This window comes from Sinohyriopsis cumingii, chromosome 4 (genome assembly GCF_028554795.1).
Source record: "Sinohyriopsis cumingii isolate HCF-2022 chromosome 4, ASM2855479v2, whole genome shotgun sequence".
NCBI classification, from domain to species: domain Eukaryota; kingdom Metazoa; phylum Mollusca; class Bivalvia; order Unionida; family Unionidae; genus Sinohyriopsis; species Sinohyriopsis cumingii.
Window position 1 is genome coordinate 47,905,194 of NC_142964.1, and position 26,811 is coordinate 47,932,004.

Sequence of the window (26,811 nt, forward strand, 5' to 3'; positions counted from 1 at the left end):
TATATGTGTGTGTGTGTGTGTGTGTATGTGTGTAATCACAGGAAGTTGATTCATTCAAGAATGGAAGGATTTGTTGATAATTAATTGGGACAAAAGATAATAATGAGTATGTTTAAAGTCCAAGCAACTCCGCCCAACTCATCAACTCCGCCCCACCCTTCAACGCCGAGCGATATAAACTTTCCTGCAAAGTTACTCTCCAAGCATCTACTAATCAATAGTTGTCGAAGTGTCGGGAATTTATGACTTCAAATATGTATGGTAAGGACAAAATCATCCTTATATGGATAATAGACAGATAAATCAGACACTGATATTTATTTTGAACAAGAAATGTTTAATTTTTATAAAGAATAATATGATAGAGTACGTAGCACTTATCCTGAACACTTTGTTGATAAGATTAGAGGATGCATGACAGCCATATTTATTAGTGTACATAATTAGCAGATACGTATTAATTAGCAGGAATAAAATCAGTTTGATTTGAAGATTATTAAAATTGAAGGAAAAAGTCTTGTATTGTTCTGTATTAGAGAGTATAAATATGTGTCGTAAAATCTATTCCAATGTGTTGAATTAAAGACTACAACAAAAAAAGCTAAGTAGACCCTATCTTTAAATACTCATACCTATTTAAGTGTTATGAAATTAAACAAAAATAATCCAGCCAGACGTTATATTTGGCTCCGAGATAATTTCAAAAAATTATTTTACTTTTCGGTCGATTCCTTAGCCTCATGACTAAGAATTGGTTTGAACTTTCTCTTTCTGTTTATTCTTTTCTTCATGGAATTCGTTGTCTCATTTAATGACTGCCATTTGTTTGCTTACTAGAAGTATAAGAGTTTCCTCTTATAATGTTAATGAATTAAAATCAATTATATATATATATATATATATATATATATATATATATATATATATATATATATATATATATATATATATATATATTGAATATCAAAGCATGGTAACAGCTTATTTGCGTTTCTGTCGTTAAATAAATGTATCAATAAGTTCTTATTGGGACTTTATTTGGACTTTTCTAAAGAAAAAATGAAAGATAGAGCAACAACGGATTAAACATGTAAGGCCCTTTCAAATTTCAAATGAAAGTTATTTTCGTGAATTGAGGATCATGTCATAATAATACTCGTTTATTTAAACGTTGCCGTTATAACTGAGTCAGAATTGGTTGACCTAAAGGGGTTTGCATTATTTGTATGCTATTAAGATCAGTAAATGTTACTGATGTATCGTATGGGGAAGGGATACAAGCAACTGCATCGACGGGATCGCGTTCGTCAGATCTTGTACTGATAACAACTTTTCTGGCAGACTTCCATATTCCAACAACTGCAAAGATGACTGAGCTGAAACAAGAGATGCCAGTGATAACAGTCACGACGATGCCCCTGATGTCGAATATGTCTTCATAATAGTCTGTATTTATGTCAAAGTCGTGGCCCATAACGCAGGATATGACGAAAACTGGGAAAACAGTGATGAACCACAGCGTGCTAAGAATAGGTTGAAGTGGACCTGTAATTATACACAAAATCCAAGACGTTAGAAATTTGGTAAAAGCAGAGCAACAAATGAGATAAAAACAATATAGAAGACAAATTAAATCCTTTGATGACCAAACACAATGGCTCTTATTAAAGCAAATCCGACATTAGACTGGTATTAAATATCTACAGGTCAAATCACTAAACTCACCAATATCCCACCAAAGCTACAACAATCAAAACCATTTAAGATTGAAACAAATCATTTGTAGAGATTTATTTTTGTTTACGAATACTGAAAACAATCACCAAATATATACGCTTCAGACAAACGCATAGCAACATTTAGACAAATAAGACAACCACAATAGGATAAGAGGATTGCGATTTACATCAAGGTAAATAAAATTACATCGTACAACTCGCAGAGATTATGTAATTAATCTCAGAACTCGCTTTAATCTTCAAAAAGATATCAACAACAAATACCCTTTAAACCACAAATATTTTTGCGAAATACAGAGCGATGTCAATTAGTACAAATCTGGAGGCTATGATAATATACAAATATATAATATACCTACTGGCGATTTAAATATCAGAACTGCTTTAAATATATATATTTTTATAAATGATATTCGTATAGTCCATAACGTATTCATTTAACTGGCAATCACCTCTATTCTTAGCTATTAAACATGAGATATTTAGCAAGTCACGAATACCAATTCTATAAATGTACTCAAAGTTAATGAACATATTATAAAAAGAAAAAATACAGTACATCAGTTAGTTTTTAAATTTGACTAGGATAAGATTTTTTTATATCAATAATACAGCAGAGATGTCACAAACTCAATGGTGTTGAAATAAAAATATTCCAGAAAGAAAGTTACTGCCTGCAATCAGAGTAGGTTTCTATGACAAAGCTGACTTTTATTATCAACTATATTTTGCCAAAGTGCAAATCTCTCTTTTGTTATTAATTTATTTTTCATTTAATAGAAGATGATTTTCAAGCAACTGAAATCTTGTTTGTTATTTTTTTTTTTCGTCCTACTTTCAAAATTAAGTGATAAAATCCCAGAAAACTTCACGTGTGCTAAAGTTATATCAAATTTCAAAATTGTTTTCTTACCGCGATGGAGTGGGATGATTAGAAGAAAATATGGTTTAATTTGCATATCACGTGTCACAAATTTGTTAACTAAAGATACAGGTTATTATTAATTGATTTAAATAATACGTGACATTTAAGTCATTGTCTATTTTTGGTGCTTGTATGAAACATTTCTTTGATAAACTTAAGTCCGATAAATAGAAGTATACTGTAGGACGGATTACACAATTCTGCATACGAAATACCGAATAGCGCATAAACATGCCATCTTTAAGAGGTTTGCAAGAGATTAGTTATTGATTTTTTAGACTCATTTGTATGAATTCAGGTATTGACTTGAAATATGAGTATCTTTTTTGAGCATAATCCTCTGGGTAGTGTTAAAATTTGTCTTTCAAGGACACTGGGATATAAAATAATGAGTGGGGCTACTACTACTAATAATAATAATAACAATGATAAGACTGTTTAATTAAAGATCAGATTGTTACATACAGAGATAATATTGTATTTTTGAGGGAAAAAGGAGACCGTTGTTGGATTTTATCTTTATATGGGTAGGTGGGTTCGTGCTTGCGTTTTATTAAACATTGGAATACTTGCAAGAATAGCGACCAAGTCCTGGAAAATGCATTTAGACGCAACCCAGAAGATGATGAAAAACAGTACAGGGAAGATGGCCTGAAATATAAGATTGGCAAAGTTGAAGACTGAAAATCCATGATACATGCATAAATAAGAACACAATACATGCGTATATGTATGCGTACTTTTTATTAACAAATTCATACATTCACGAAAATGAGTGTATATATGTAATTACCATAATTTGCAAACTGTGTGTTAAGTAATAGATAATAATGTATGAGAAAATTGAAATCGAAAGAATAACAGTAGCATTTGTAGTGGTGGTGCTTGTAGCAGTAAAAGCAGTACGAGGAAGGGGTTGAAAAAGGCATAACTGATGGAGGAGAACGATACTTATGATGGTAAAAATGTGATGATAAGGTATCCGTCGAGGGAATCACAAGGTTTGGTAATGTATTGTGTGGTTGCTGTCGTGGTCCTGAGATGAATTATTAATTTTGCGTTTCATACTATATAACAGAAATGACGACTGTGAATGTGGCATTGGTATTGGCGCTAATAGTAATAATTATGACGATGTCGATAATGCAGTATATGACGAAGCAGTAGTAATAGCAGCAGAACAGCTGTAGTACTTGCTGTTATTTTCTTTCTTGTAGTCGCCTTTATTAATATGATGTTGCTTTAGTAATTTAAACACCGGTAATAATAATAATAATAATAATAATGATGATGATGATGATGCATTTCAATAGTTTCTTACCAAAAGGAGGTAGTAAAAGAGCCAATAGTTGATAGCCACTGATACACAAATGATGACGGCAACCACGTGAATTATGTAATATACCGCAATCGCCTTCTGTAACGAGGAATTCATGTCCATTTCTGCTCCTATTAAAAATGAACATATATCAGAACGAAATGGGAAGTTCTACATAGTCTTCGGACAGGTGATGTCATATCGTAATAGTGGTTATCATCGTCAGCATAATAACCATTGTCGTCAAAACCGGAATCACTACAACAACAATCCGTAAATAGGCACCAAAAGCTTTTTCCTTTGTCAAGAGCGCGATTTAATGCAAAAAAATCCCAAAATAACTGGCAATCTAAATGACGTTCTTGAAAACAAAAGCAGAAGGATATGCGTTAATTTTTGTGAATGTAAATTTATACCTTAATTTTATGACGTCTCGTGAAACAGATAAATATGTCACATGGCCGATGTTACCTCCTTTAGCACGTTGCATGAGTAGGACTACAATTTGGTGACAAAAGCTCCGTAAGCAGTACATTATATACCCCACCCCCTCCACTGTGTTTATTTTGTATCCTCTGTAACTCTGAAAGGTAATAATTATCTTACAATGTTCGTATTGGCAATTCCATGCCATTCCGTAAAGGATCTAGCGATAGCATATTTTTAAGTATTCATTAGTCTGATTATCGCAACATGCCATTGATCTGTTCATGAAAAGTTAATTCTCTACAGTTCTCAATGAATATCTTACCGAAAAATTTGGAACGTTTTGCATGTGTTTTAATAATGTCATAATATATATTCATTATTGGCCTGCAGTTTTCGTCCACCGTTCATAATATTTGTTCAAGACCTATAATTTTCATACCATTAAACAACATCAAGAATTCCATACCAGTCAATAACATCAAGAATTCCATACCAGTCAATAACATCAAGAATTCCATACCATTAAATAATATCAAAAATTTCATACCATTCCATAAAATATGTATTTATATTATACCTTTTTAAGCATGGTTTGTAGTAATCATTCTCATATGAGTTTATGAGGCAAATATTCGTCCGAAATGTTGTAGATTCGTGAGATATATTTTTGGGATATATTTTGGGATCCTTGATTTGTTAGTAAGAAAATTTTATCTCCTCCAATCTTTTTTTGAGAAATCGAAAATAGGACGTTTGCAAGGAACATAACTGAGAGGTCAGTAAATTTCTTTATATAGGTTTCTTAATTATCCCAAGTGCAGCGAGACCTTCAAACTTTGTGCAAGTAATTTAAAATAGAACAAAACTTACTCGGTAAAACAAATTTATATTTAGGACAATATCCTTGGCAGTCAACCATAGACCCAACAGTCACGAGGTCTCTTCGATACCTTAAGCGCAAACGCTCCATATTTCATGGTCACGATACATAGTTTAGAAAAATAAAAGATCTAATGCAAAATCCATTTTGTCGTTTTAGTGACCTTAATCTTTGATCAATAGACTTTTCGCCTCCCCCAACATGTAATTCATCCACAAACCTTGATGAAGGTTGAGAAAGTATATTCTATGTGCAGATATTAGTTTTCTTCTTCCAGTCAGAGCGACATTTGACCTTCAGGCTTCAAATTTGATATCCTTACCTAAAGTGCATGATATCTGCAACGTTTTGACCAAGTCTGTGATGCGGAGAACTAATGAAATAAACAAGACTTGACAGAAGCAACATCAACTCATGAGCAAATCTTCGAACCACGTATGTCCTGCGTCCAACATTGTTTGTTTGGATATTTTTTCTTTCGAAACATAGCTATTAACTTTGGTTCATGTTTATAAATTACGAAAGCGTAAAAGTGATATCGCACTCGCGAAAGATAACTTCAATCTACGTGGCAAAATGGGCTGATTTTCGATCTTTACAAGGTAGGTCTTGGAAGAATAAGATGCCTCATTATCTAGTCTTCTTTCGCTTTTTCATTTTTTGTTGTTAATCCTTGTAATTATGTGCTTTATTTAAAGTGATGAAAATAAACTGACAAATATCAAAGCTACATTCTGATGTGAAAGAATAGCGACCAAAACGTTTCATTGAGATAGTCATTGTTACTTTATGAGACTTTGTTGCAATAAACATTTAAACTTCTCTCATTTTATTTCAAAATTCATCATACTTACGAAGGCGGTTATTCCGGACACTGATGTTGGTATTCATTTTAAAACAGTTGCTCCTGTGAACAAATTTAGAAATGTTGATCTGTAAAAATACAGAATTATCTATATTAGTCTGAGAATTAAAATATTTCCCACATGGCTGAAAGCGACCCAATCCAATCTTTAGTTGATCCTACTGCGACATCTGTTTGAAAAAGGTGCGAAGGACAGCATGCGATTCTCTAGATCGGGAAACAAATCACATACATTATCAATGAAATTAGACGTATTTTCCAAAAATATATTCTAGACCTAAATTTAATCGCTATTAAATATTTTCTTGAACAGTTAGTACTCTTGTTAAAATTTCATTCTCTCAACTCTCTTTAATCAGTTTTTGATGTGTAATGTACATGATATTACCAAACTCCAATCCTGTTGCAGAAAGTGTTGTGATTAAAACCTCAGTTCAAAATATAGGATTTTGTACCATATTTTGTCGCGTTCGGGAAGTTTATTACTTTTGGGCCCGATATTGTATGCAAAACGAAAGAAGATGACGCGAATCAAGACTATTCTAACTAATTAGAAATTTAAAACAATCGTCTAATGTTTGAAAGTTTTAATAACGACACAGTTGTCAGCATGATACTGTCAATTTATCAGATTGCCTAGTCCTGGTTAAGTGAGATTACACTAGGTTAGGAACGTTATTTTCCATTCTGCGTTAATAATTACTGTCAGTGGACCAATTGACTCTTTTATATATATCTAAATAAAAACAGATATAGCTTTAAGCAGAAAGTGAAAATACATTATTTACATTCCATTGCTTACTTGTCATTATTATAATACATTCTTAATAATTGGTGATTGTTGATATAAATAAATAAAACACTAATGCATATTAAGAGTTTCATAAACTTACATATAAAATTATTTTATTTATCCAAAATGTCGGGAAATTCAGCGAAAGAACTTGAACTCACTTGCGAGGTTAGGAAGGATTGGTGAGGTATGCTAAGATCGGATGTATAATTAAAATAAGGAGGATGTACGACAAAAATATGTTTATTAAAGGCAAGGCTGGCAGATTATTATAACAAGGGGATAAAAGTAGGGGTGAGTTGGAAAGCATATATCGAAGAGCTGAATGACAAAGACGGAAAGCATAATCTGTAGGACATAACCTTGAAAACGAAGTCATCACTGGAGATCATGAGAAAGGACCTGATGTACTTGAGTCGGAATTTAGAGATGCAATCAAAGAAATAAAGATTTAGAAAACAGAAGAAGTCGATGGCATTTCAGCAGGTCATCAAAAATAATTTAGAGAACGAGCTTATAGCACTGTGTAAGGGCATGTATACAACTGGCGAGTGGACGGAAGACTTTACAAGGTCAACAATATTCACCTTACCAAAGAAACAAATACAACTGAATGCACAGACCTCACAACAATTAGCCTAATACCGCATGCATGAAAAAGGATGCTAACAGTGTTAATAAACAAAGCCCACCTCACTGGTAAGAATCAATTTGGATTCATGAAAAGATGCAGTACTCGATAAGTTATAGCTGTGGTGAGAACCCTATGTACGTTTACTTTAGAACGTAACGGGGAGCTTGTCATCATTTGTTTTGTGGACTTTAATAAGGCTTTCGATAGAGTAAACTGGGTTAAATTATTCAAGAAGGAGAGACATGACACTCATCACCATTCTCTGCATGCAACAAGAAGCCCTACTAAGAATAAGATATGTTAACTCAAAACCAGCACTGATACAACGTAGAACCGGGCATGGCTGCATGCTATCATCCTTACTATTCTCTTTGCAGAAATGATGATGATCGAGGCGATGGAAGTAGAAAAATGAGTTGGAGTTGGAATTTATGATGATTTATGTAAGACTTGCAGATGACCAAGGTATTATTGCCGGGTAAAAAGATGGATCAGCAATAGCAAATGGACTCAACAAACAAGCACTGTAGGTATGACAGTAAGATCAGTGCGAAAAAGTCTAAAGTCATGACGGTAGGTAAAGAGAGAAACGAGCACCTCAAACGCAAATTTTTTAGTAAAATCAACAACTAAATTATTTCCCATGAACACAAAAATGAAAATTCAAAATACACTTACTGTATGAATTAAATGTCCTATCACAAGTCCAAAAGTGTGCAATGTTCTGAATGACATTAAACATAAAGGAGAAAGTTTTGTTTCATAAGGATGCGACAAAGAGCGCAGAATGTCCACGCCATTCGGAGTATTTCTGCAACTCCTTTATTAACAAGTTGTCAAGAGTGTGCTAAGACAACGTTTTACCCAGTTGCAGGAGGTTACCAGCAAAGGGAAGAGGTCATAAAATAATAGAGAGAGTCTGTAAAAAATGATACGAAATTGCCTTTGACTGATGTTGGTGCCATTAACTAAAATATATTTGTCCTTGGCACCAGCATGAGATCAACGGAAGACCAGACGATCCTGGGCTCAAGAAAACGCTGCTAATCATTTTAGGATTTCTGTTGTGAATTAAAAATTCGGGTTAACAATAATGGCCAACATTGGAGAATCACATTCCGCTAGACTAGCTCGAGAGCGACTAGAAGCAATAAAAAAATTTCTTCCTGTGCGAGATAGTGTCAGAGAAAAATTACAAGCACGGCAGCAAGCACAAGTTGAATTTGCAACAGGTGTAGAAGAATTATTTAAACCCGTTACAACAGCCACTGAAAAAGCTGCGGTGACCACTGAGCGAGCTTTACTGGGAGAACCCAAGACTTTTGAAGAGGTGGCGGATGTTGCGGAGCGACAGCGGAGGCTGCGAGAACAAGAAGAACAACGAAAACAAGGTATTCTTCCAACGATAAAACAAACTGCTGCGCGGACTGAAAAAATTGCTAGAAGAACCAAACAAATAAAAAAGATTTTTGAGATCCAACAACTCAACCTCCATCCGCCGTCGGAGAAATACTTGAAGGTATTGGGGAAATTCGTACTGAACTTGCGTCCAAACCAATAGCGGAAAATGCTGGACTGATTGCAAAATTTAGGGAGGGTTTTGCTGAAGATATCAGAAAAACTCCAAGAGAAGAACTGCCCAGAAAAATATTAATTGGTATATTTAATAAATCTAGTATCTTAAAACCCGGTTTTGAAACCGTGAATGATGATAATTTTATTAAATGGATATATCGTATATATAAAAACAAAAAACAAGCCAGAGACGATGATTTAGAATACAGAAGTCTCCTTGAAGAAGTAAAAGAAGTTTATAACGAACAGTTAAAACAACTAGAATTCTCCCAGCAGAAACCTTCTGCGTCTTTACAACAACAACGGCGGAGGATAGCAGATACTGACCTAGTCCCGTTAAGTGAATATGAAGTTGCACCTGAACAAAGTCCACGTGGTCAAAAATCCAAGCCAACTATGTCGCCGATAATTGGTTTAACAACATCTCCTGAAAGTTTACCGCAAGATGTTATAGCCCCAAGAATTGTAGAACAACAACCAAAAACCGGATCTGGTCTAGCTGTTTGCCCTGATAATATCATCAATGATGTATCACGATTAGAAGTTCTCATCGGAGGAAAACGAGCTGCAAATAACTCTCCGGAAATAATTAATGAAGCGGCTGATATCTGTCAGCGACTATTTCGCGGCGGCATCATGGATACTCACATCTATCGAGAACTTATTAACGAACTCGCAGACGGTTATTACAGCGACTAATAATTTTAGTTAGAGAAACAATAATTAAATAAAATGATACTACACGATTCTTTTCGCAGACCAAGAATGGTTAGAGTAGTAAACTCACGATTACCAGTATACGAGGTTGTTTACGGAGATGGAGTCGGTGATGTTGTCAGAGATTTAGTCACAAGGATTGCTCCAAAGGCGGAACCGTTAGTAAAACAGTTCGAATTGAAAGCTGTTGATGTTGTCAAAGATAAATCCATTAGCTCTGTTGGCAGTCTTGCCGGGAAAGTATTTCAATCAATCAAAGACAGAATAGCACAACCGATACGAAGAAAACCGCGTGTGGTTCAACCGCCAGTAAAACTACCATCCACCGAAGCTATGCCGGCAAGTGTTAGTAGCCTAATAAATAAGGCTGCAAATCAGAAATTAACTGAGCTCGCAACAATGGGAATTACCTCCAAAGCGCTGCAAGATAGTTTAACTGCTAATTTGATAGCCGGTAGTGGTTTCCGATGATGACAACATTTTTTATTTAGACCGTTGTATTCATAATAAAATGTTTGCATCCAAACCCAATGAAGCGTTTGAAATGTCCAAACCAGTACTTAGGGATTATTCTTTACGTGATTTTCAATACTATTCTTATGATGCTCGTACTTCTGATCAGCGGGGGCGGATTGAACTGCAAGTCCAGGATACAAGTAGATATTTCCTACCCTCTGAGGCTTTCATAGAAGTCGAAGGTAGATTAACAAAACAGGATAACACCCCCTATGACGCAGCTAATAAAGTTGGTTTTGTTAACAACGGCATCATGGCGTTATTTAAAAGCGCCATTTACATGATAGATGGAAAAGAAATTGAAACAATTCATGATAACATCGACGTTGCCACAACAATTATCGGCTTAGCAAGATATTCGGATGATTATACTAGATCAGCTGGACCGTCAATGATGTTTGCAAAGGATGCCAGGGACGTTGCTGATCAAAGTCCTTATATTTTTAGACAACCACGCAACAATCTTGGAGTCGCCGATGCTGATGTTGAAGATTTATATTTTCCAAACCCGAATCATAATCTAGGATTTGCAGCGCGTAAAGCCATGCTAAATGATGCTGGTCAGTTCTCGTGTGTGATTCCGCTGTCTCATATATTTGGATTTTGCAGAGAAGTCCACAAGGTTATATTCGGCTCCAAACACACAGTTGTACTTGTACGAAAAGGTGGTGATGATGATGCTATCTGGCGAAATGCTGATGTTGCTGACGCTGGTAAAGTGACGTTAACTAAATTATCGCTGTGGATGCCAGTGATGTCTCCGTCAATCGCTGTGGAACAACAACTACTTTCTTTTATGGATACAGGTGGTAAAACACTATTGTCCTGGAAAACGACAACCACAGACACTCTTCAGGGCGATAATACTGGATCGTTCACGTGGCATATTTCATCGCAACGTGGATTAGCAGCACCACGACATATCTTTATCGCATTTCAGAATAATAACAGATTAAACAATCAGCAAGAAAATCTGATGGTATTTGACAATCTTAATGTCTCTGAAGTCTCACTGAGAATAAATGGACACTAAGAACCATCCGAGGACATATCAATAGATTACGAAGGTAATCGTGTTGCGCGTGCGTATCATCGTTTGATGTCATTTATGGGACGCGACCTTAACGTGGATACTGGTCTGCAGATATCACAAAAAGATTTTACAACGTTGTATCCGATATATTACTTTTCGTTGGAACATCTTGATCTTGTTAAACAATCTGTTGTTGATTTACATTTCAAAGCTCGTATAGGCGGTCTTATGCCAGCTGGTGGTTTTAGAGCGATCGCTGTCATACTTTCCGATAAGGCAGTGTTACTTGAGGGCGTTGGCGGCCGAATGAGAGTCGTCGATGCACCAGTAGAAAACCTGTAGTTTTCCGAAAACTTGTAAACAATTAGATCAACATCATATTAAATAAAATGTCATACAGTCATGTTAATGTCACACTGACTCCTGGTCAGGTGAAGAAATTACAGTCGAAAAACGCGAGCACATGTGGGACATCAATAACGTTAAAACACGATCAGCTAGCGGGCGGTCCCAACAAGCTGTCGCTGACTAAAACTCAGCTAAAACATTTCAATAGCGCGAAGCAATCAACGACTGGAGTTCGACTTGATCTCTCTCCGGCCGCGGTCAAAGATATGGTTAAAACCGGTGGAATATTTCCTCTTCTCGCAGCAATACCAGCACTGATAGCTGCTGCTGCTCCCGCAGTCGCAAAGGCAGCCGCGTTAGGAGTAGTAGGAACCGCAGCTGGAATGGCACTAAAGAAAGCCACCGGGAAAGGATACAAAAAAAAGGGATCCGGTCTAAGACTACCGGGAACTCCGGCGTCATGGTACCCAAAAAGGTTTTGAAAAACGCTAGCGTTTTCACACCGATGTTGAAGCTTCCAGCGAGTAATTTTGATTTGCTTGATGCTGTTAAACAAATACGTATAAAAAATTTCAAAGGTGTATTTATGCGAGATCAATTACCAGCACGACCGGCGAGCACAGAAACAGGAATTATTAATCTCGACAACAAGGAAGGCCCTGGGACTCATTGGGTTGCTTACGCGATCGATCCGCGTGGAATTGTATATTTCGATTCGTACGGGCTAGCACCGCCAGTTGAATTTCTTAGGTACGTCCAAGGATTTTCAATTCCAGTTTGGCAGTCAACGTTACCAACACAAACACTAACCGATCCTCCGATATGTGGTCAAGAGGTTTTGAATGTTCTCGCCGCGATAACAAAACATCCAGCGATTCCTCCTCATAAAGTCGTGCATGAATACACGTTGAAAAATCATCAATGATTTCCAAATTTAAACACCCCCATAAAAGATAATGGTTGATATTTACGGAAGATCAAGCAGAACCAAGGAAGAAAAAAAAGATATCGATTTATCGAAGTATGCGACCAAAGATGAAATTGATGATCTTTTAAATCTAACCGGGATAGACCCAGATGAGGTTGTTATTTTTCAGGACAGGCACGGCAAACTAAGAACCAGTAACATTAAGTGGAATGACATAATTCGCAGGGTTATTGGAGCTGTCACGGACAACATGGTTGTATTCACTGACAACGGCAGAATCAGAGATTCGTCGATATCAATTGCGATGCTGCGAGATGATGCACGAAGAGTCGCAGCGACGCTCGTAGCGAAGACCGGTGATACAATGACAGGTGAACTCAGCATGAACGGCAACAAAATAACCGTTCTAAAAAATCCGGAAGGTCCCGAAGATGCCGCAAACAAACAATACGTAGACACCATTGACGGTAAACTAGCCACGTTGCGGGCAGAGTATGATGTTCACGTGGGCGCGTTTACAAGATTTCGCAGAAATTATCAAAAAACCGACGAGACCGTGGATAAGTTCTTTGGGGCTCCTTTGGTCGTCGATATGAAGCTTTCTGAAATCAAAACCAACATTGACACGATCAAACAAACACAGCAGGATATCGTATCGGGAATTCCTGAGATCGTTAACAAAACCAGTTTGATTAAAGTCCCCACTGGAGTTACCCCCGGGCATATCACCAACATCGTATACACGGTATCATCGGGATTCGCAACATGGTCCCGACAAAATAATACTATCAAATACACAGCAACGGTCACTGGCGTGTACAGGCTGTCTGTGTTTTCAGCCGCTAAATTTGAAATCTTCACAACATATCCCTGGAGACATTCCACCGATAAGTATTCCGGGGTTGTAACCGTAATACTAAACAGCGGAACCGAAGAAATATTTATACTTGAAGCCGCAGACAAGAAATTAACCGCAACATCTTACTGGTGGTGTTTGGAATTCGTCGCTGAAACGCCTCAATTGGTTACCGCGTAATTGAATAATGAAATCAGCATCAACGACAACACCGATGACAGAGTCATTAAGCGCTCAGCAATACCGGTATGATCAGGTACGCGAATGGCAATCAACGTTGAAAAACACCATTGACAGATGCGCAACAAAAATAAAAAATACAAACGCAGTGTGACCGTGCTGGACATAACAGTGTACTCGGTATCCGCGGTAGTTGCATCCACTGGTGTGCTATTGTCTGCGCTGACACCAGTAACTGCTGTAATCGCGATCCCCTTCGCAATTTCAGCCTCAACGACAATTGCGGGAGTCGCCAACATCATCGCGAAAAAAATATCCTCGTGTGCGATAACAAAATTACACGAGTATCAGCAACTAGCCAACGCGGCCAACAGCGCCTACTCGAAATTGTCCTCGTTGATATCATCCAGTGTAGACGACAACAACATATCAGATTCTGAATTCACGCTGATGTCCGGTATATATAACGACTATGAGCGCGGGGTAGGTTTTCATTTGAAAACCAGCAATAACAATAACGATGGAAATAATTCAGCGCCAAGCGTTGCTCGACATAGCCGCGAATACAACTCCGACAAGGACCACAATGATATCAGTGTTCTCGACGCAACCAGAGTTCAGCATTAATTTTCCAACTGCAATTCCGGTCACCGAAATCGCGTTGGCACAATTACGAGTATATCACAGTTGGCCCAATATCAGGTCGACATCATTTCACGGACAATCGCCGAATAACTCATTTGTATTTTCATATCAGAATAGCGCTGATGGCACACCAGATTGGAACGTCATTGCGTTACCCACTGGGAGTTATCAGATAGAGGAAATCAACAAAGAAATACAGCGTCAAATAAAACGTATCACCGGAAAAGAAGCAAAAATATCAATCACTGCACACGAGCCAACGCTGTCCACGATCATCGAAATCTCAGCGCCGGGTTACCACGTAGACATTTATAACAGTTCAATCAGAACAGTATTAGGATGGCCTCGAAATCCACCACTGACACCACCGATACCACCTGCACCAGAAAAATCCGATTATATCACTGACGCGAAGTCATATCACGGAATTACACCAGGTTATAGGGCGCGTCTGGATGATATAAAAGGTGCAACGGTGGATAGGTGGATTCCGCCTCTTAGTGACGGCGGCGATATTGTGTTGACTTTTACTCGTGCAACATATTCAACGGGGGTGGGAGGATTAGGATTTCGTGTTTATCTAAGCGAAATTACAGAATTTTTTAAAACTATTAATGTGGAGCACCGAGCGCAACTAGCGCATCTACGGCAACGCTTCCAAGAACACATTTCCGATGTAACAGGTTCACGTGGAGAAATTATTAAGCAAATCGAAATATTAAATCAGATTGCCGCAGATATGGAATATATTAACCAACGAATGATTCAGGTAGTAACCGACAGTAGCTCCATCATTAAACAACAATTTTTGGATAAGTACTCGCTGACCGAAGCTGAACTGCCGAATTTTAAATTACCAGGATATGTTTCCCCGGTCATCTTGCGAAAATTCGTCACTGATATCGTCGATGAATACTTCGATTACATACTTGCACAACACAAACGAATACTACCAGAACCCGTTATCTTAGCACACAATAATTCCACAGCGAGCGATGGCCGGCATATTTCTCCGGGCATCGTAGCAATCACTGATGTCGTCGCGGTCAATCTTGTATGTGATGTCATCGATGGCAGTTACAACATAGACACGACAACATCGAATCAAGCCCAGCAAGGGTTTATACTGTATTCGTTTACTCCGACACAACCGCCTGGATTTTTGAATGTGCAAGAGCCAATTAATCCAGTATCGTTGCGGTGTTTGAATCCGACGCTGACAAGGATAAATTTTAAAGTCACTGACCAGCAACATAGACTGTTGGACCTGCGTGGGGAGACTGCTAGTATTAATCTGCTGGTAAAGTCCTAAGGACTTTCAATGGAAATTCGAAGAATTTCAGAAACGATTTCCATCGTAAAAATACAAAGTATTTTTCAAGGACTTTCAATTAATAATATCATATCATAATAATGTCCAAAAAATCCTCGAATTACCAACAGTATGATGATGACGAGGATGTCTCTGACAGTGATTTTGTTGTCAGTGATGAAGATGATGAAACACAAAGTGTTTGTGAATCACAGAGTGATTCTGACAGTGATTTTATTTACAGTGACAACGATGACGATGATAGCACTGTGGGAAACGCTAACGGCATCATCATCAATGACAGCACTGTCACAATAAATTATATTAAATGAACGCGAATAACATAGCAAATGTATCAACACGTGAAATGTTCCATCGTTGACAAGCGTGCGCTTAAAGAATTCATCCGAAAAATATTTACCGGAAATCATTCCCCGGGGGACTTTGTTAAAATAATCATCGATAAACACGGCAATGATGACTTTTTACTGACAGATTTTCAGCTGAAGCAACTCCGCGAAAACAATATCACGATGATTACTTGTGATGCAGACCAAATCCTCAATGTTGCTCACTCGTGCATTTCACGGGATCATCTCGATAAGATCCTGCAGTGAAAATTCTTTAAAAATATCTTTTTACCACTGTCCATTTTCCTCGATTTCATAACGGTATTTTGCTATGAAAACCAATGAAATCGGACAGTTGCATAATTTACACAGTAAAAAAAAAATATTACTTTTTTTTTACTTTCGATTTCACTTCCAGGTAAAATGCAATCAAGGTGAGGTATTTACTTCCCGTTGACTTCGTCAAGGATGACTTCGTCATCGGTGACAAAGCTATCATTGCTTTCTAAATTCTCTGGATTTTCATCCTTGACGCTGTCATCCTTGACGAAGTCAAGGGACATACAATGCTTTAATTTCCGGACCCGATTGTTAATTATTTTTTTAGTTTCATACTCGGCTGCCAGTGCCAGCCTGATCTTTTCGATTGCACGAGACAGTGGAACAAATTCATTTATTTGTGTCTCCGCTACGCTGGCTAGCGATTTATACAAATTATTTTGGATCATCTTTATGAATCGATATTGAGCAGGAAGAATATAACGCCCTACGCGTTTAGCTTCGTATAATGATTCAAAATCAGACAGAATAGTTTCAACATTTAGTAATATATTAAATCCTTGTTTTTCTAATTTTTGAATAGCATCAATCACATTATTGATATTTTCTTGATTCATATTTATATATATTTTTAAATATTTAAAATAAAAAAACATCACATCTCCTTTGAGTCTCTAGGGTGTCTTATGACATCCTACCAAACTCAGGAGGGGGCGGAAACACTTAATCCCGATTGAGCCCCTAAACTGCCAAATAACAGTCTAGAAGGCTCAGAGGGTGTGTTTGCGAAACGACGAGACATTCCCCATTTGTGAACCTCCTAGCTTACCATTTGATATGCTAACAAGGCTCATATGGGGATAACACATAACACATAACTTAATTCTAGGGACGGCACAAACATATAGTATTTACAGTAGAAGCTATTTACAGCAGCAGTTGTATTTACAGCAGTAGAAGCTATTTACAGCAGTTGTATTTTACAATTGTATATATAACTTATCTTAGGACGGTACAAACATATAACTTATCCTAAGACGGCACAAACACATAACTTATCCTAAGACGGCACAAACACAATGCGGGGTTATAATTCTACATCCAACGAAGTAGCACACCCACCCCTGAAATCAACCCTGTTTCCGGGTAAAAGGTTACCCCGAAACGGGGCGATAACGGAGAATGTGTGCAACTTCGTTGGGTTTCGAAACCCCAATATAGTATTAGGACGATATTGTATATAAACCGACTGATACTTGAAAGTTCAGAAATAGCTCAGCGTGATTTGTTTAAAACGTATTTTCTTAAATATTATCGTGTGGAAACTACAGATGAACCATAAACCCGAACAAGTGTAATAAAATAGCGATATTGTCTGTGAAAAAAAAGATAAATACACGTTTGCTTTGATAAAATCCGGAAGATAAAATCATTCTTGCGCTGTCACCTTGACTTGTCAAGGGGAAAAACAAGGGGAGTTATTTACTTCCTTGTGCAGAAAATCGTCTGCTCGTACCTGTAAGGTGACAACGTTGACTTTGTCAACGGGGAAATAATTGTATCATTGACTTGAAAAATCCTTCGGATTTTTACACAGTCGCTGCAGAGTTATCTACATAAGAAAATATGATCCAGCTATCAAACTTACTTGAAAAAGTTGATTTGATAATATTTTCTGCAACACGTTGAACCGAACGGGAGTTAATACCAAAATACTTCGCAGCTGGGTTCATTGAGCGAAATATATTTTCTTTATTAGTATTTTTATTGAGAGATCTTACAGCTCTTCTTGTAACGCTCTTAAATTTACCAGTGCCACCTCGTGCAGAATTCTCGCTCTGTGTTATGGATTGTAAATTCTGAAGAGAGTTATTAAGTTTATCTCCATCAATATGATCAATTACAAGACCTTTTTTGATCTCTCCGCGGAAACACTCGAACACAAACCTGTGATTATAATAACATTTCTTTCCAGCCATAAACATTAAATAACCAGCATTACTAACAACACCAACTGGTTTTTTCAATCTACAGTGTCTCACTATTCCCTCGCGAGATGCTTCATAATTCTTGATTGTGGGATGTGAGACAAATTCTTGGCTCATTTATATAATAATGTATTTGTCTAACTTATAATTTGTCTGAAAACCTAGTTATATAATCACTTTCGGATTTTAGCGCGTCTCCTTTATTTCTTTTATTGTAATATCGCTTGAGTTCACGGTATCGTTTCCATCACACCACGCACATAATTGTGTTTTACCCCTGACACCAATGCCACATCGCAGGCAGCGAATAGGTCCTGTACTTCCTCGTTTGATGCTCTGTATATGTTCACCTCAGAATTCCTTCCTACAGGGCTTACCGCAGACTGTTACAGATCCAACTTTTAACCATCTGCAGTTGTTCATTGTATATATAATATTTTCTTATTTAAATATTTGTCTTAAATATAACAATGGAGGAGTTTTCGAGGTTATCCGCAGTTGGCGCTGGGAGATTCGATCTTGACAGGCTAAACCCGGATCCACGACGACGGCATCTAACTGATCTGTTCGATATTATCAACGAGGGTAAGAAAGAATTCCGCGACGACGGCGCATCTCATGTATGGTCGACATTTAAAATTATCCGCGACGAGGACATCGTCGATGCTACAATGACTGATGCCCGAGCAAAAACAATTATTGATTATATTCATCAACGCGACAAGAAATATTTTTTCAGAATAAAATTTATTGTCAACGTCGACGACGATACGTGGATTATCCGTGACAAACTCGATCCTGTTCTTGCTAACGGAAAGACCGCTCTGTTAAGCAGTGGCTGTAAACCAGGAATGCTCACCGGGATTGATATACCATATTACGCTCGAGCGTATCCTGTAACCGCAGTCATTTATGGAATATATCCTGTAAAAAAACCAAAAATTGATAAACTCGCTCCGATGCGATTTGGAAACGCAAGCGTTTCTGGAAATGCTCGCATTTCTACGTTGAATTGTGTAGCCGAGCGAGTAATGGAACACTTTAAAAACACAAAACGAGGAAACGGTTTAACCGATCTGCGACGTGAAAAAATAACAGCCTGGGGCGATTCGGTTAAGGATACCGGGGCAACAATAAATGATGTTGCTGCGCTATCAAGTAAATTAAAATACTCAATAAGAGTAAAAACACTAACCGGGGAAATATTATACAGTTCGAAGCATTATAAAAAGTCAGGAACACCGATTGAAATCATTGATCATAATTCGCACGCGTGGACTGATGCGGTTACAATATTTCCACGAGACCGTGTTGTCAAGTTTTATCGTGGAAACATATACGAGGTTATTTACGCGCTGAGTAAAACCGACCCTGTGTCGGTGTGGTTATTTAGGAGCTCTGAAGATGGCGACTATGATAAATTTGTGAGACCCAACGGAGAATTATACAGAACAGAATCGTTGCACCAACAAATGAAAAAACTCGCAAAAACGTACATGAGAGATGCCAACGATGAGCAGTTATTGATTAATTGTTTTACAGTTCCAAGTGTTGCCGCTCACGCCGCCAGAGAAAGAAATTCGTGGAGACCAACCCGAAGTCAGTTTCTTTCGGACATACAATTAAGTTGTGTCGAGTATGGTCATGGCGGGTTGTGGAATACCCGATATGACTACCGGGATATGATTTCCGTGGATATGATTGCCTGCTACCCAGGAAGCTTTCTCGGGAACGGCGAGTGCCGCGAATACTTTGCGCGGTTTGGACACCCCACGAACTCGATGACACGAGTCGCCGTAAACGGCGTTTTACCCGACGCTGACCTGACAGGATTTGCTCGTGTGACTTCGTTTGAATTCGCCACGGGACTTCATCCGTGCTGTTATGTTTGGTTCGGCAGATACTTCGTCGAAAAGCGCTGGGTACCAATAGTGTTATTGCGATACATGATTGACAGCGGCATACTGGTATCGTTGACTGTCAGCGAAGCAATCATATGTTACCGACCGCAGACATCAGTTTGGTTGCCAACACCCGAGCGTGTTACCCTCGAAGAAGTTATCGGCGAGTATGAACGAGAGTGTCCAAATACCCCGATGGATGTCATTGTCAGTGAGGCTCCTAAAATTCTCAAGATCAAACTCAAAAACAGTGAAATCACAGCGAAAGATCTTGGACGAAGAATAATCGGTAAATTTACTCAGGGTGCAGCATTTGATCATAAAATGCATCACTCGCGGTTGATTATCGATGAAGCTGAATTGGATTTTATAATCGCCGACGCGGTTGCCAGAGACATATTTTGTAACAGGGAGGATGTGTTCTTGTCCGACGGGAAAAAGTTGGGCACATTTGTAAGTTATATCGACGGAGAATCGCCTCAATACACACATTTGAGATCTTCAATGCTGGCTTATGTTTCTATAAATTTGTTATCAATGGTAAATCGATTTCCTGGTAACGCAGTCAGAGTTGCCACGGATTCATTTTACATCGACAAGAAATATTCAGAATCACTGACCGATATAATGAAATTCTGCGGGGGAGATGAATGGGGTTCGTGGAGAATAAAAGCGGAGATGTTACACGAGTATTGTGAATCCGCTGATGTTGCAACAGAAGATAATTATTATAAATCCGAGATGCCAGAAATATCTTCTGCACCGTCTGTGGATGATCCAATCACCAGGCATAAAACTGTTTATTTGAACGGGCCGGGCGGGTCTGGTAAAACAACTCGAGCGATTGAATTATTTTGAAATTCAGATATGATTGTGCTAACACCTACACACAGACTTGCCAGGGAGATGAAACAACGAGGAGTCAATTCTTGTACTTATCACAGCTTTTTCAAATACAGCGGCGGTACGTGGACGCCAGATCGAATGGGCACAAAATATATCAATGATATAATAATTTGGGATGAGATATGTACGGTGCCGCTGGAAACGTTAAAAACATTTCTTGATTGGCTGCTAACGAAAAATACCGCAGTGATTATGTGCGGCGATCACGGTCAACCACCTCCGTTTGTCGGCGCATCTCCGCATGATTGGCTGAGGAATTTTGTTGATTATCACGAAGAAGTGTCTGATGATTACCGAGCACTTGATGAAACGCTGAAAGAATTTAAAACACTAATCAGGCTACAACCGAATAAAATTCAATGTGAAATCATGCGCGAGATGATTCCTGAAACTTCGATGAGTGACTTTTTACGCGTGTGGAAACCAGACGATTTGATAGTGGCAAGTAGAAAGATAGTCAGAGACACACTTCAACAACAGCTATTTCGGTTGCAACAAAAAAGTTTCCAATGCTGCCAACGCCGTTATGTTATAGACCAACTGATACACGGTTACAAAATATAGATGTTGATATTCCAGGAAAGACAGAGAAACAGAATTTAGTATTGAATGATATTGTGTTAGTTGACATCGATGCTGTCGAGGATGCACTAGCGATGAATAAATCTCCGTGGACGCTAGGATACGCTATGACAATTCATTGTTCTCAAGGACTGACTATTTCAGATACAACTGTCTGGATCATTGATGATCGAATCGAATGGTCCAACTTAGTCTACTTGGCGGTGTCCAGAGTCAGAAGAATATCTCAACTGCGAAGAATTGTCTTGGAAAATCCTTCGGATTTTAAATCAAACAATAAAAACAACAGCATCACCGATGGTGATGTAATAAGAAAAAAACTCGCCAGTTACAAACAGAGTGACAAAAAAAATAATCGCGATTTTGATCTTGATGTTGACTTCGTTGTTGCGCTGAAACAACAGCAGAATAATCACTGCGCGAGCTGTAATTGTATAATGCTATGGCAGTATTCGAATAAAAATTCAAGACAATTTACCGTAGACAGAAAAGATAACAGTCGCGGTCATACACGTGATAATGTCATGTTGACCTGTCTTGAGTGTAATCGACGTCGGGGTGCCAGCGCTAGTTAAGTCACTTCAGTGATTCTGGCGGCAATTGTGTGTCCTCGGGAATTTCCTGAAGTTGCTCACGGGTGAATCCGCGTTGAGGAGCAGTTGAATCCAACCTGTAGATTGCTGGTCTGCCAGTGGATCTTGTCACGGTGGATATCTTATGTGTGGTAACACTCCAGATGGGATCAGTCGCTCTTCGTTTACCACCTTCAAGTTCGCCTGGTTCATATAAATATCTAACTGTGACATTATCCAGTATTTGCTGTTTTTCTTTCTTTCGTTGTAGTGGTATATTTTTTTTCGTGATCGCGATGGAAGGTTTCATGTTGGTGGTTCGGGTAATTTCATTATTTAGCGCAGCTATCACGCTTGGTAATCTTGCAACCCATTCGCGCGATCTCGTATCCTGAATGAATTCCTTCGCGTACTGATATCCAAATAACCGCTCAGCAAGTGTTCTATTGAATCGCTCAACAATTGCCTGATCACGGTGAATTTCAGTGTGTCCTCGTCGTATGGTGACGTTATGTTGTTTCATCAACGATGATACTGCACCTTGAAATTCTTTGCCAGGATCAACTTGTAGTAGATGCGGCCATCGTAGAGGTCCTCGCCGATAAATTCTTTCAAACGCTGAAGCAACCTCAGATGCTGTTTTAGTTGTTAACGGTTCCGCATCTTTGTATCTACTGGCAACATCAACTATGGTTAACGCGTACTTGTATGTGCGTCTTCGGATAGTATCATGTGGCAGAAATAATATATCAGCTTGATGAACCTCATTTGGCACACTAACATCGAAATGCGCGAAGTGAATTTGTTTGGGGCGCGGTAGATAAATTTGCCATATTGCCTGTCGGGATAACCAATTTTTGGCAGTAACCGCCGTAACCTTTGCTGCTTCAGCGAGTTTACTAATTGCCGCGTTACCTCTCCAGTATCCGCTTGGGGAATAATAAATCGACTCCATTATATACCAGTACCTAACGCTAATTTACCCTTCATTGCAGTTTTTATCAACCAAGACGCTAACCTTTCTTTGAAAGATTTATCAGGGATGGCATTTAACGCATGAATTAATTTCACGTCCGCGAGATGGCGCTGTTGCAAATCCTTGCTTCGGTAAGCTACATCATGAGCATGGCACGCTGCATCGATAGCGTTTATCGGATACTCACCGGGTTTTGGTTGATCCTGAGCATCAAGTCTGATATCAAGTCGGGTTCCTGGACCACAGTAATTATATCCTGGAAGATGTTTTTCTCCTGGGTATTTAGCCCACGGAGCTCCTGGCAGCGCTGTTAACTTGGCTGCGATATCACCTCCGCTTTTTTTTTAATAAATCTAAATTTTTTTGTGCCACATCGTTCACACTTACCCGTGAGCGCTTGTCGATTATTTTTTGTTGTAATTGTTGTCGTATCCGTAGTTGGGGTACGTGCTCGGCATTTCACACAATATAAATCCATATTATTTTATGATATATCTAATGGAAATCACTGACTTTTCCGAGACAAAGCGACGAGAGCCAATCAAGCATAACTCAGTGCTACCAAATTCTGTTCGAATGATTATCATAGGTCCATCTGGGTCGGGTAAAACACAGCTATTGTTGAATTTGATAATGAAGTGGATGAAGTGGGATAAATTATATTTGATAGCCCCGTCTGTGGACGATCAGCGATGTTATCAAGTGCTAAAAGATTTTAACGAGAGTGCAAAAACAATCATTGGAAATGCAAGCATTTCTGAGACCGACGAAAACGTAGTTGAATTCATAACTGACATAAATGATGCACCCGGCATTGATGACATCGATGGATCAATTAATAATCTAGTAGTGTACGATGATGTCATGCTGGATAAACAAACAAACCCTGCGAGAATATTTTCCCGTGGGCGTCATAAAAACACTGATGTCATTTATGTGACTCAACGGTATACACAAATTCCAAAAGTGATCAGAGATAATTGTAACGTTCTTGCGGTGTTTAACGGAGTTGACGCACACACGCTGAGAAATATTCATCAGACTTGGTGCAGTGGTGACATGGACATCAATAAATTTAAAAATTTCTTTAGTCATGCTCAACGAAAACCACACGGGTTTGTGACGATAAATTTACATGATCCTCGGACACGATACCGAGTTGGGTTAGATACATTTTTTAACTAAAAATCCTAGCATGATTAGCAGCAGAGGGACTACGCCACAAAGTGTTTCGTCGACGTCACCCCGGTGAAGAAACTATTTTCGATAGCCAGTTATTCGCCGCTGTCGAAATAACCCTTCCAGCCAGAAAAGAGGATTTAGTCATCATAGTTTCTGGCTGGAAGGGTTTATTTTGCGAAATAAGACCTTCTATCGGAAATGTTTTTGATAGATGGTCCTATTTGACTTTAAGGTTGGTGGGCTCAGTCCCTCTGCTGCTTTTATGGCTGGAATCTTATATCGAATTTCTTTTATATCCGAGTCTACTACACATATGTCAATATGTGTGTACATGTTTTTAGTACTTGTGATCGGTTGAATGTAACCAAAATATTGACATAAATAACATTACCTGCATAAAAATTCAATTTCCTGAAATGAAGGAAAATGAATACACTTACCCGTATCTCCGTATTTCGGCAAGTAATTTCTTCTACCTGTTCAGATAATTGCTGTGTTATAAATAAGGTTGACCGGGAAGAGGCCCAGCATAGATGGGGACAAGAGCGCATTGCAGCATTTTTATTAGTATGTGTCAATTATCATTGCTGCTTAGAGCAGCAGGGAAGTTCTACAGACCAGACGTTCCAGACCAAATAAAGCTTCCTACGAGAACTTTCTCCGTAGAAGCCTCAGATTTCAAAAATAAGCCTTCCTACGAAAATTAATTTGCGTAAATTCACTCCCGACTGCAATTTTTTGTGTGCAAATTCAATGATTCTAGACAAGGAAAAAAGGGGGGGGGGGAATTTATTCTGGTGTCGACGAAGTTTGCGAAGTTTGGCTGCTAATCCTAATTTTACCTCGCATTAAAACAATATAGTTGAAAATAATATGAGTCGGAAAGCTAGTAGAGTTGGAGAGCCTCATTCTACCAGATTAGCGCGAGAAGAATTAGCGGCAGTAAGGAAGCTTATTCCAGCAAAACAATTATTTAAGAAAAAGTTCGTGATTACGAAGACACGCAATATGGAATTACCGAGGTATCGTCAAAGTTGTTGAGTCCAGTCACTGGAGCGATCGAACAAGTCGCATACGGCGATAAAAAGGAAGATAAGGAACTCAGGAAGAAGGGGCTTATTCCTATGACGAGAGACATTGAGCAACACACTCGATTATTGCCGGAGCGAATAGTACAAACACAAACACGAGCACAAGCACAAGCACAAGCACGAGCACGAGCACAAGCACAAGCACAAGCACAAGCACAAGCACAAGCACAAGCACAACAAGAACAAGCACAAGCACAAGCACGAGCACAAGCAGAATTGAGGACGGGGCAAATTCCTGAAGAATTAGATGAAGATCAAAAATTACGGCAAGAACAAGCGCAAGAAGAAGAACAAAAGCAAGAGGAAGAAGAAGAAGAAAAAAAAGAGGAAGATAAAGATATTCAACCTCGAGATATAATAAAAAAAAATTTACCGAGGGTGGTTGGAAAACACTTCAAGAACAATTTGACTTTTTTGGTAAAGATACTAAAATATTTGCTATATTTGCCGAAGATTCCTTTGATAATAGAAAAGTTTTTTTAACGGAGGAGGGATTGAAAAAAATTAAATCGCGGGATTCTTGGTATAATAATTTATTTCGAGCTAAATATAATTTACCTGAGGCGAAGAGAACAGTTTTCTTTATAGTGATTTTCTGGATCTCGCAAAAGCAAGAAAAGAGGAAAAAAAATCTTCGGGGATATCGCAAAAATCAACTCAACAAGAGAAAGAAACTACGGAGTCCTTATATGAAAATCTTCATAAATCTATCGGAATTAATTTTACCCGTGATGTGCATGAACAAATCGCAAGGGGAGGAAATTTAGTAGATATTGCCGCGGATTATGATGATAGGGATAAATATTTTAACCCCAGTGTTCGTGGAAAACCTCTTGAAAAAGGCAAATATATCGACTGGGTATATTTTGCTAGTAAAAAACCACCTTACAAACGTGATGACGAATATTTTAAATTTATGGAAAAAGTAAAACAAAAAGAAAAAGAAAAGGAAGAGAAGGACGTGTTAACGGAGTGGTTTAACGAACCATCAACACCAAAACCAAAGACAGGAAGCGGATATACCGTTTGCCCTGATAGTGTTGTCAACGATGTATCTCGCCTCGAGGTATTAATCGGAGGAAAACGAGCAGGAAATAACTCTAGCGAAATAATCAACGAAGCCTCAGATATTTTTCAGCGATTATTCCGTGGTGGCATCATTAATTCTCACATTTACAAGGAACTCGTCGATGAACTCATCGATTAAAACAACACAATTGAAATAACATGATTGTTCACAAATATCAGCGCAGACCCAGACAGGTCCGCGTAGTAAACTCTCGATTGCCCG

General features: G+C 38.3%; 2 protein-coding genes across 2 annotated transcripts in view; one reads left to right on the forward strand and one right to left on the reverse strand.

Moving 5' to 3' along the window:
- Window positions 1-26,811, forward strand: part of LOC149801114 (uncharacterized) — a 226,401-nt gene that overhangs the window by 129,764 nt on the left and 69,826 nt on the right. The window lies entirely within an intron of this gene.
- On the reverse strand, window positions 317-25,016 carry LOC149801116 (uncharacterized). The gene is made up of 5 exons (XM_089954269.1): window positions 24,870-25,016; window positions 6,146-6,224; window positions 3,986-4,113; window positions 3,238-3,315; window positions 317-1,545 (listed from the first exon to the last, which is right to left on the reverse strand). The coding sequence occupies exons 1-5, from the start codon at window positions 24,978-24,980 to the stop codon at window positions 1,453-1,455; spliced, it is 489 nt and encodes a 162-aa protein (XP_089810395.1). The 5' UTR covers window positions 24,981-25,016; the 3' UTR covers window positions 317-1,452.

What these genes read in the sequence shown, in the direction of transcription:
- LOC149801116 (XM_089954269.1), bottom strand. Translation starts at nt 24,980, where the DNA reads ATGCGCTCTTGTCCCCATCTATGCTGGGCCTCTTCCCGGTCAACCTTA. An exon ending in GCCGAAATACGGAGATACGG is followed by an intron (nt 6,225 to 24,869) that starts GTAAGTGTATTC and finishes GTATTTTTACAG; the next exon opens with ATCAACATTTCTAAATTTGT. An exon ending in TCTTTTACTACCTCCTTTTG is followed by an intron (nt 3,316 to 3,985) that starts GTAAGAAACTAT and finishes CTTATATTTCAG; the next exon opens with GCCATCTTCCCTGTACTGTT.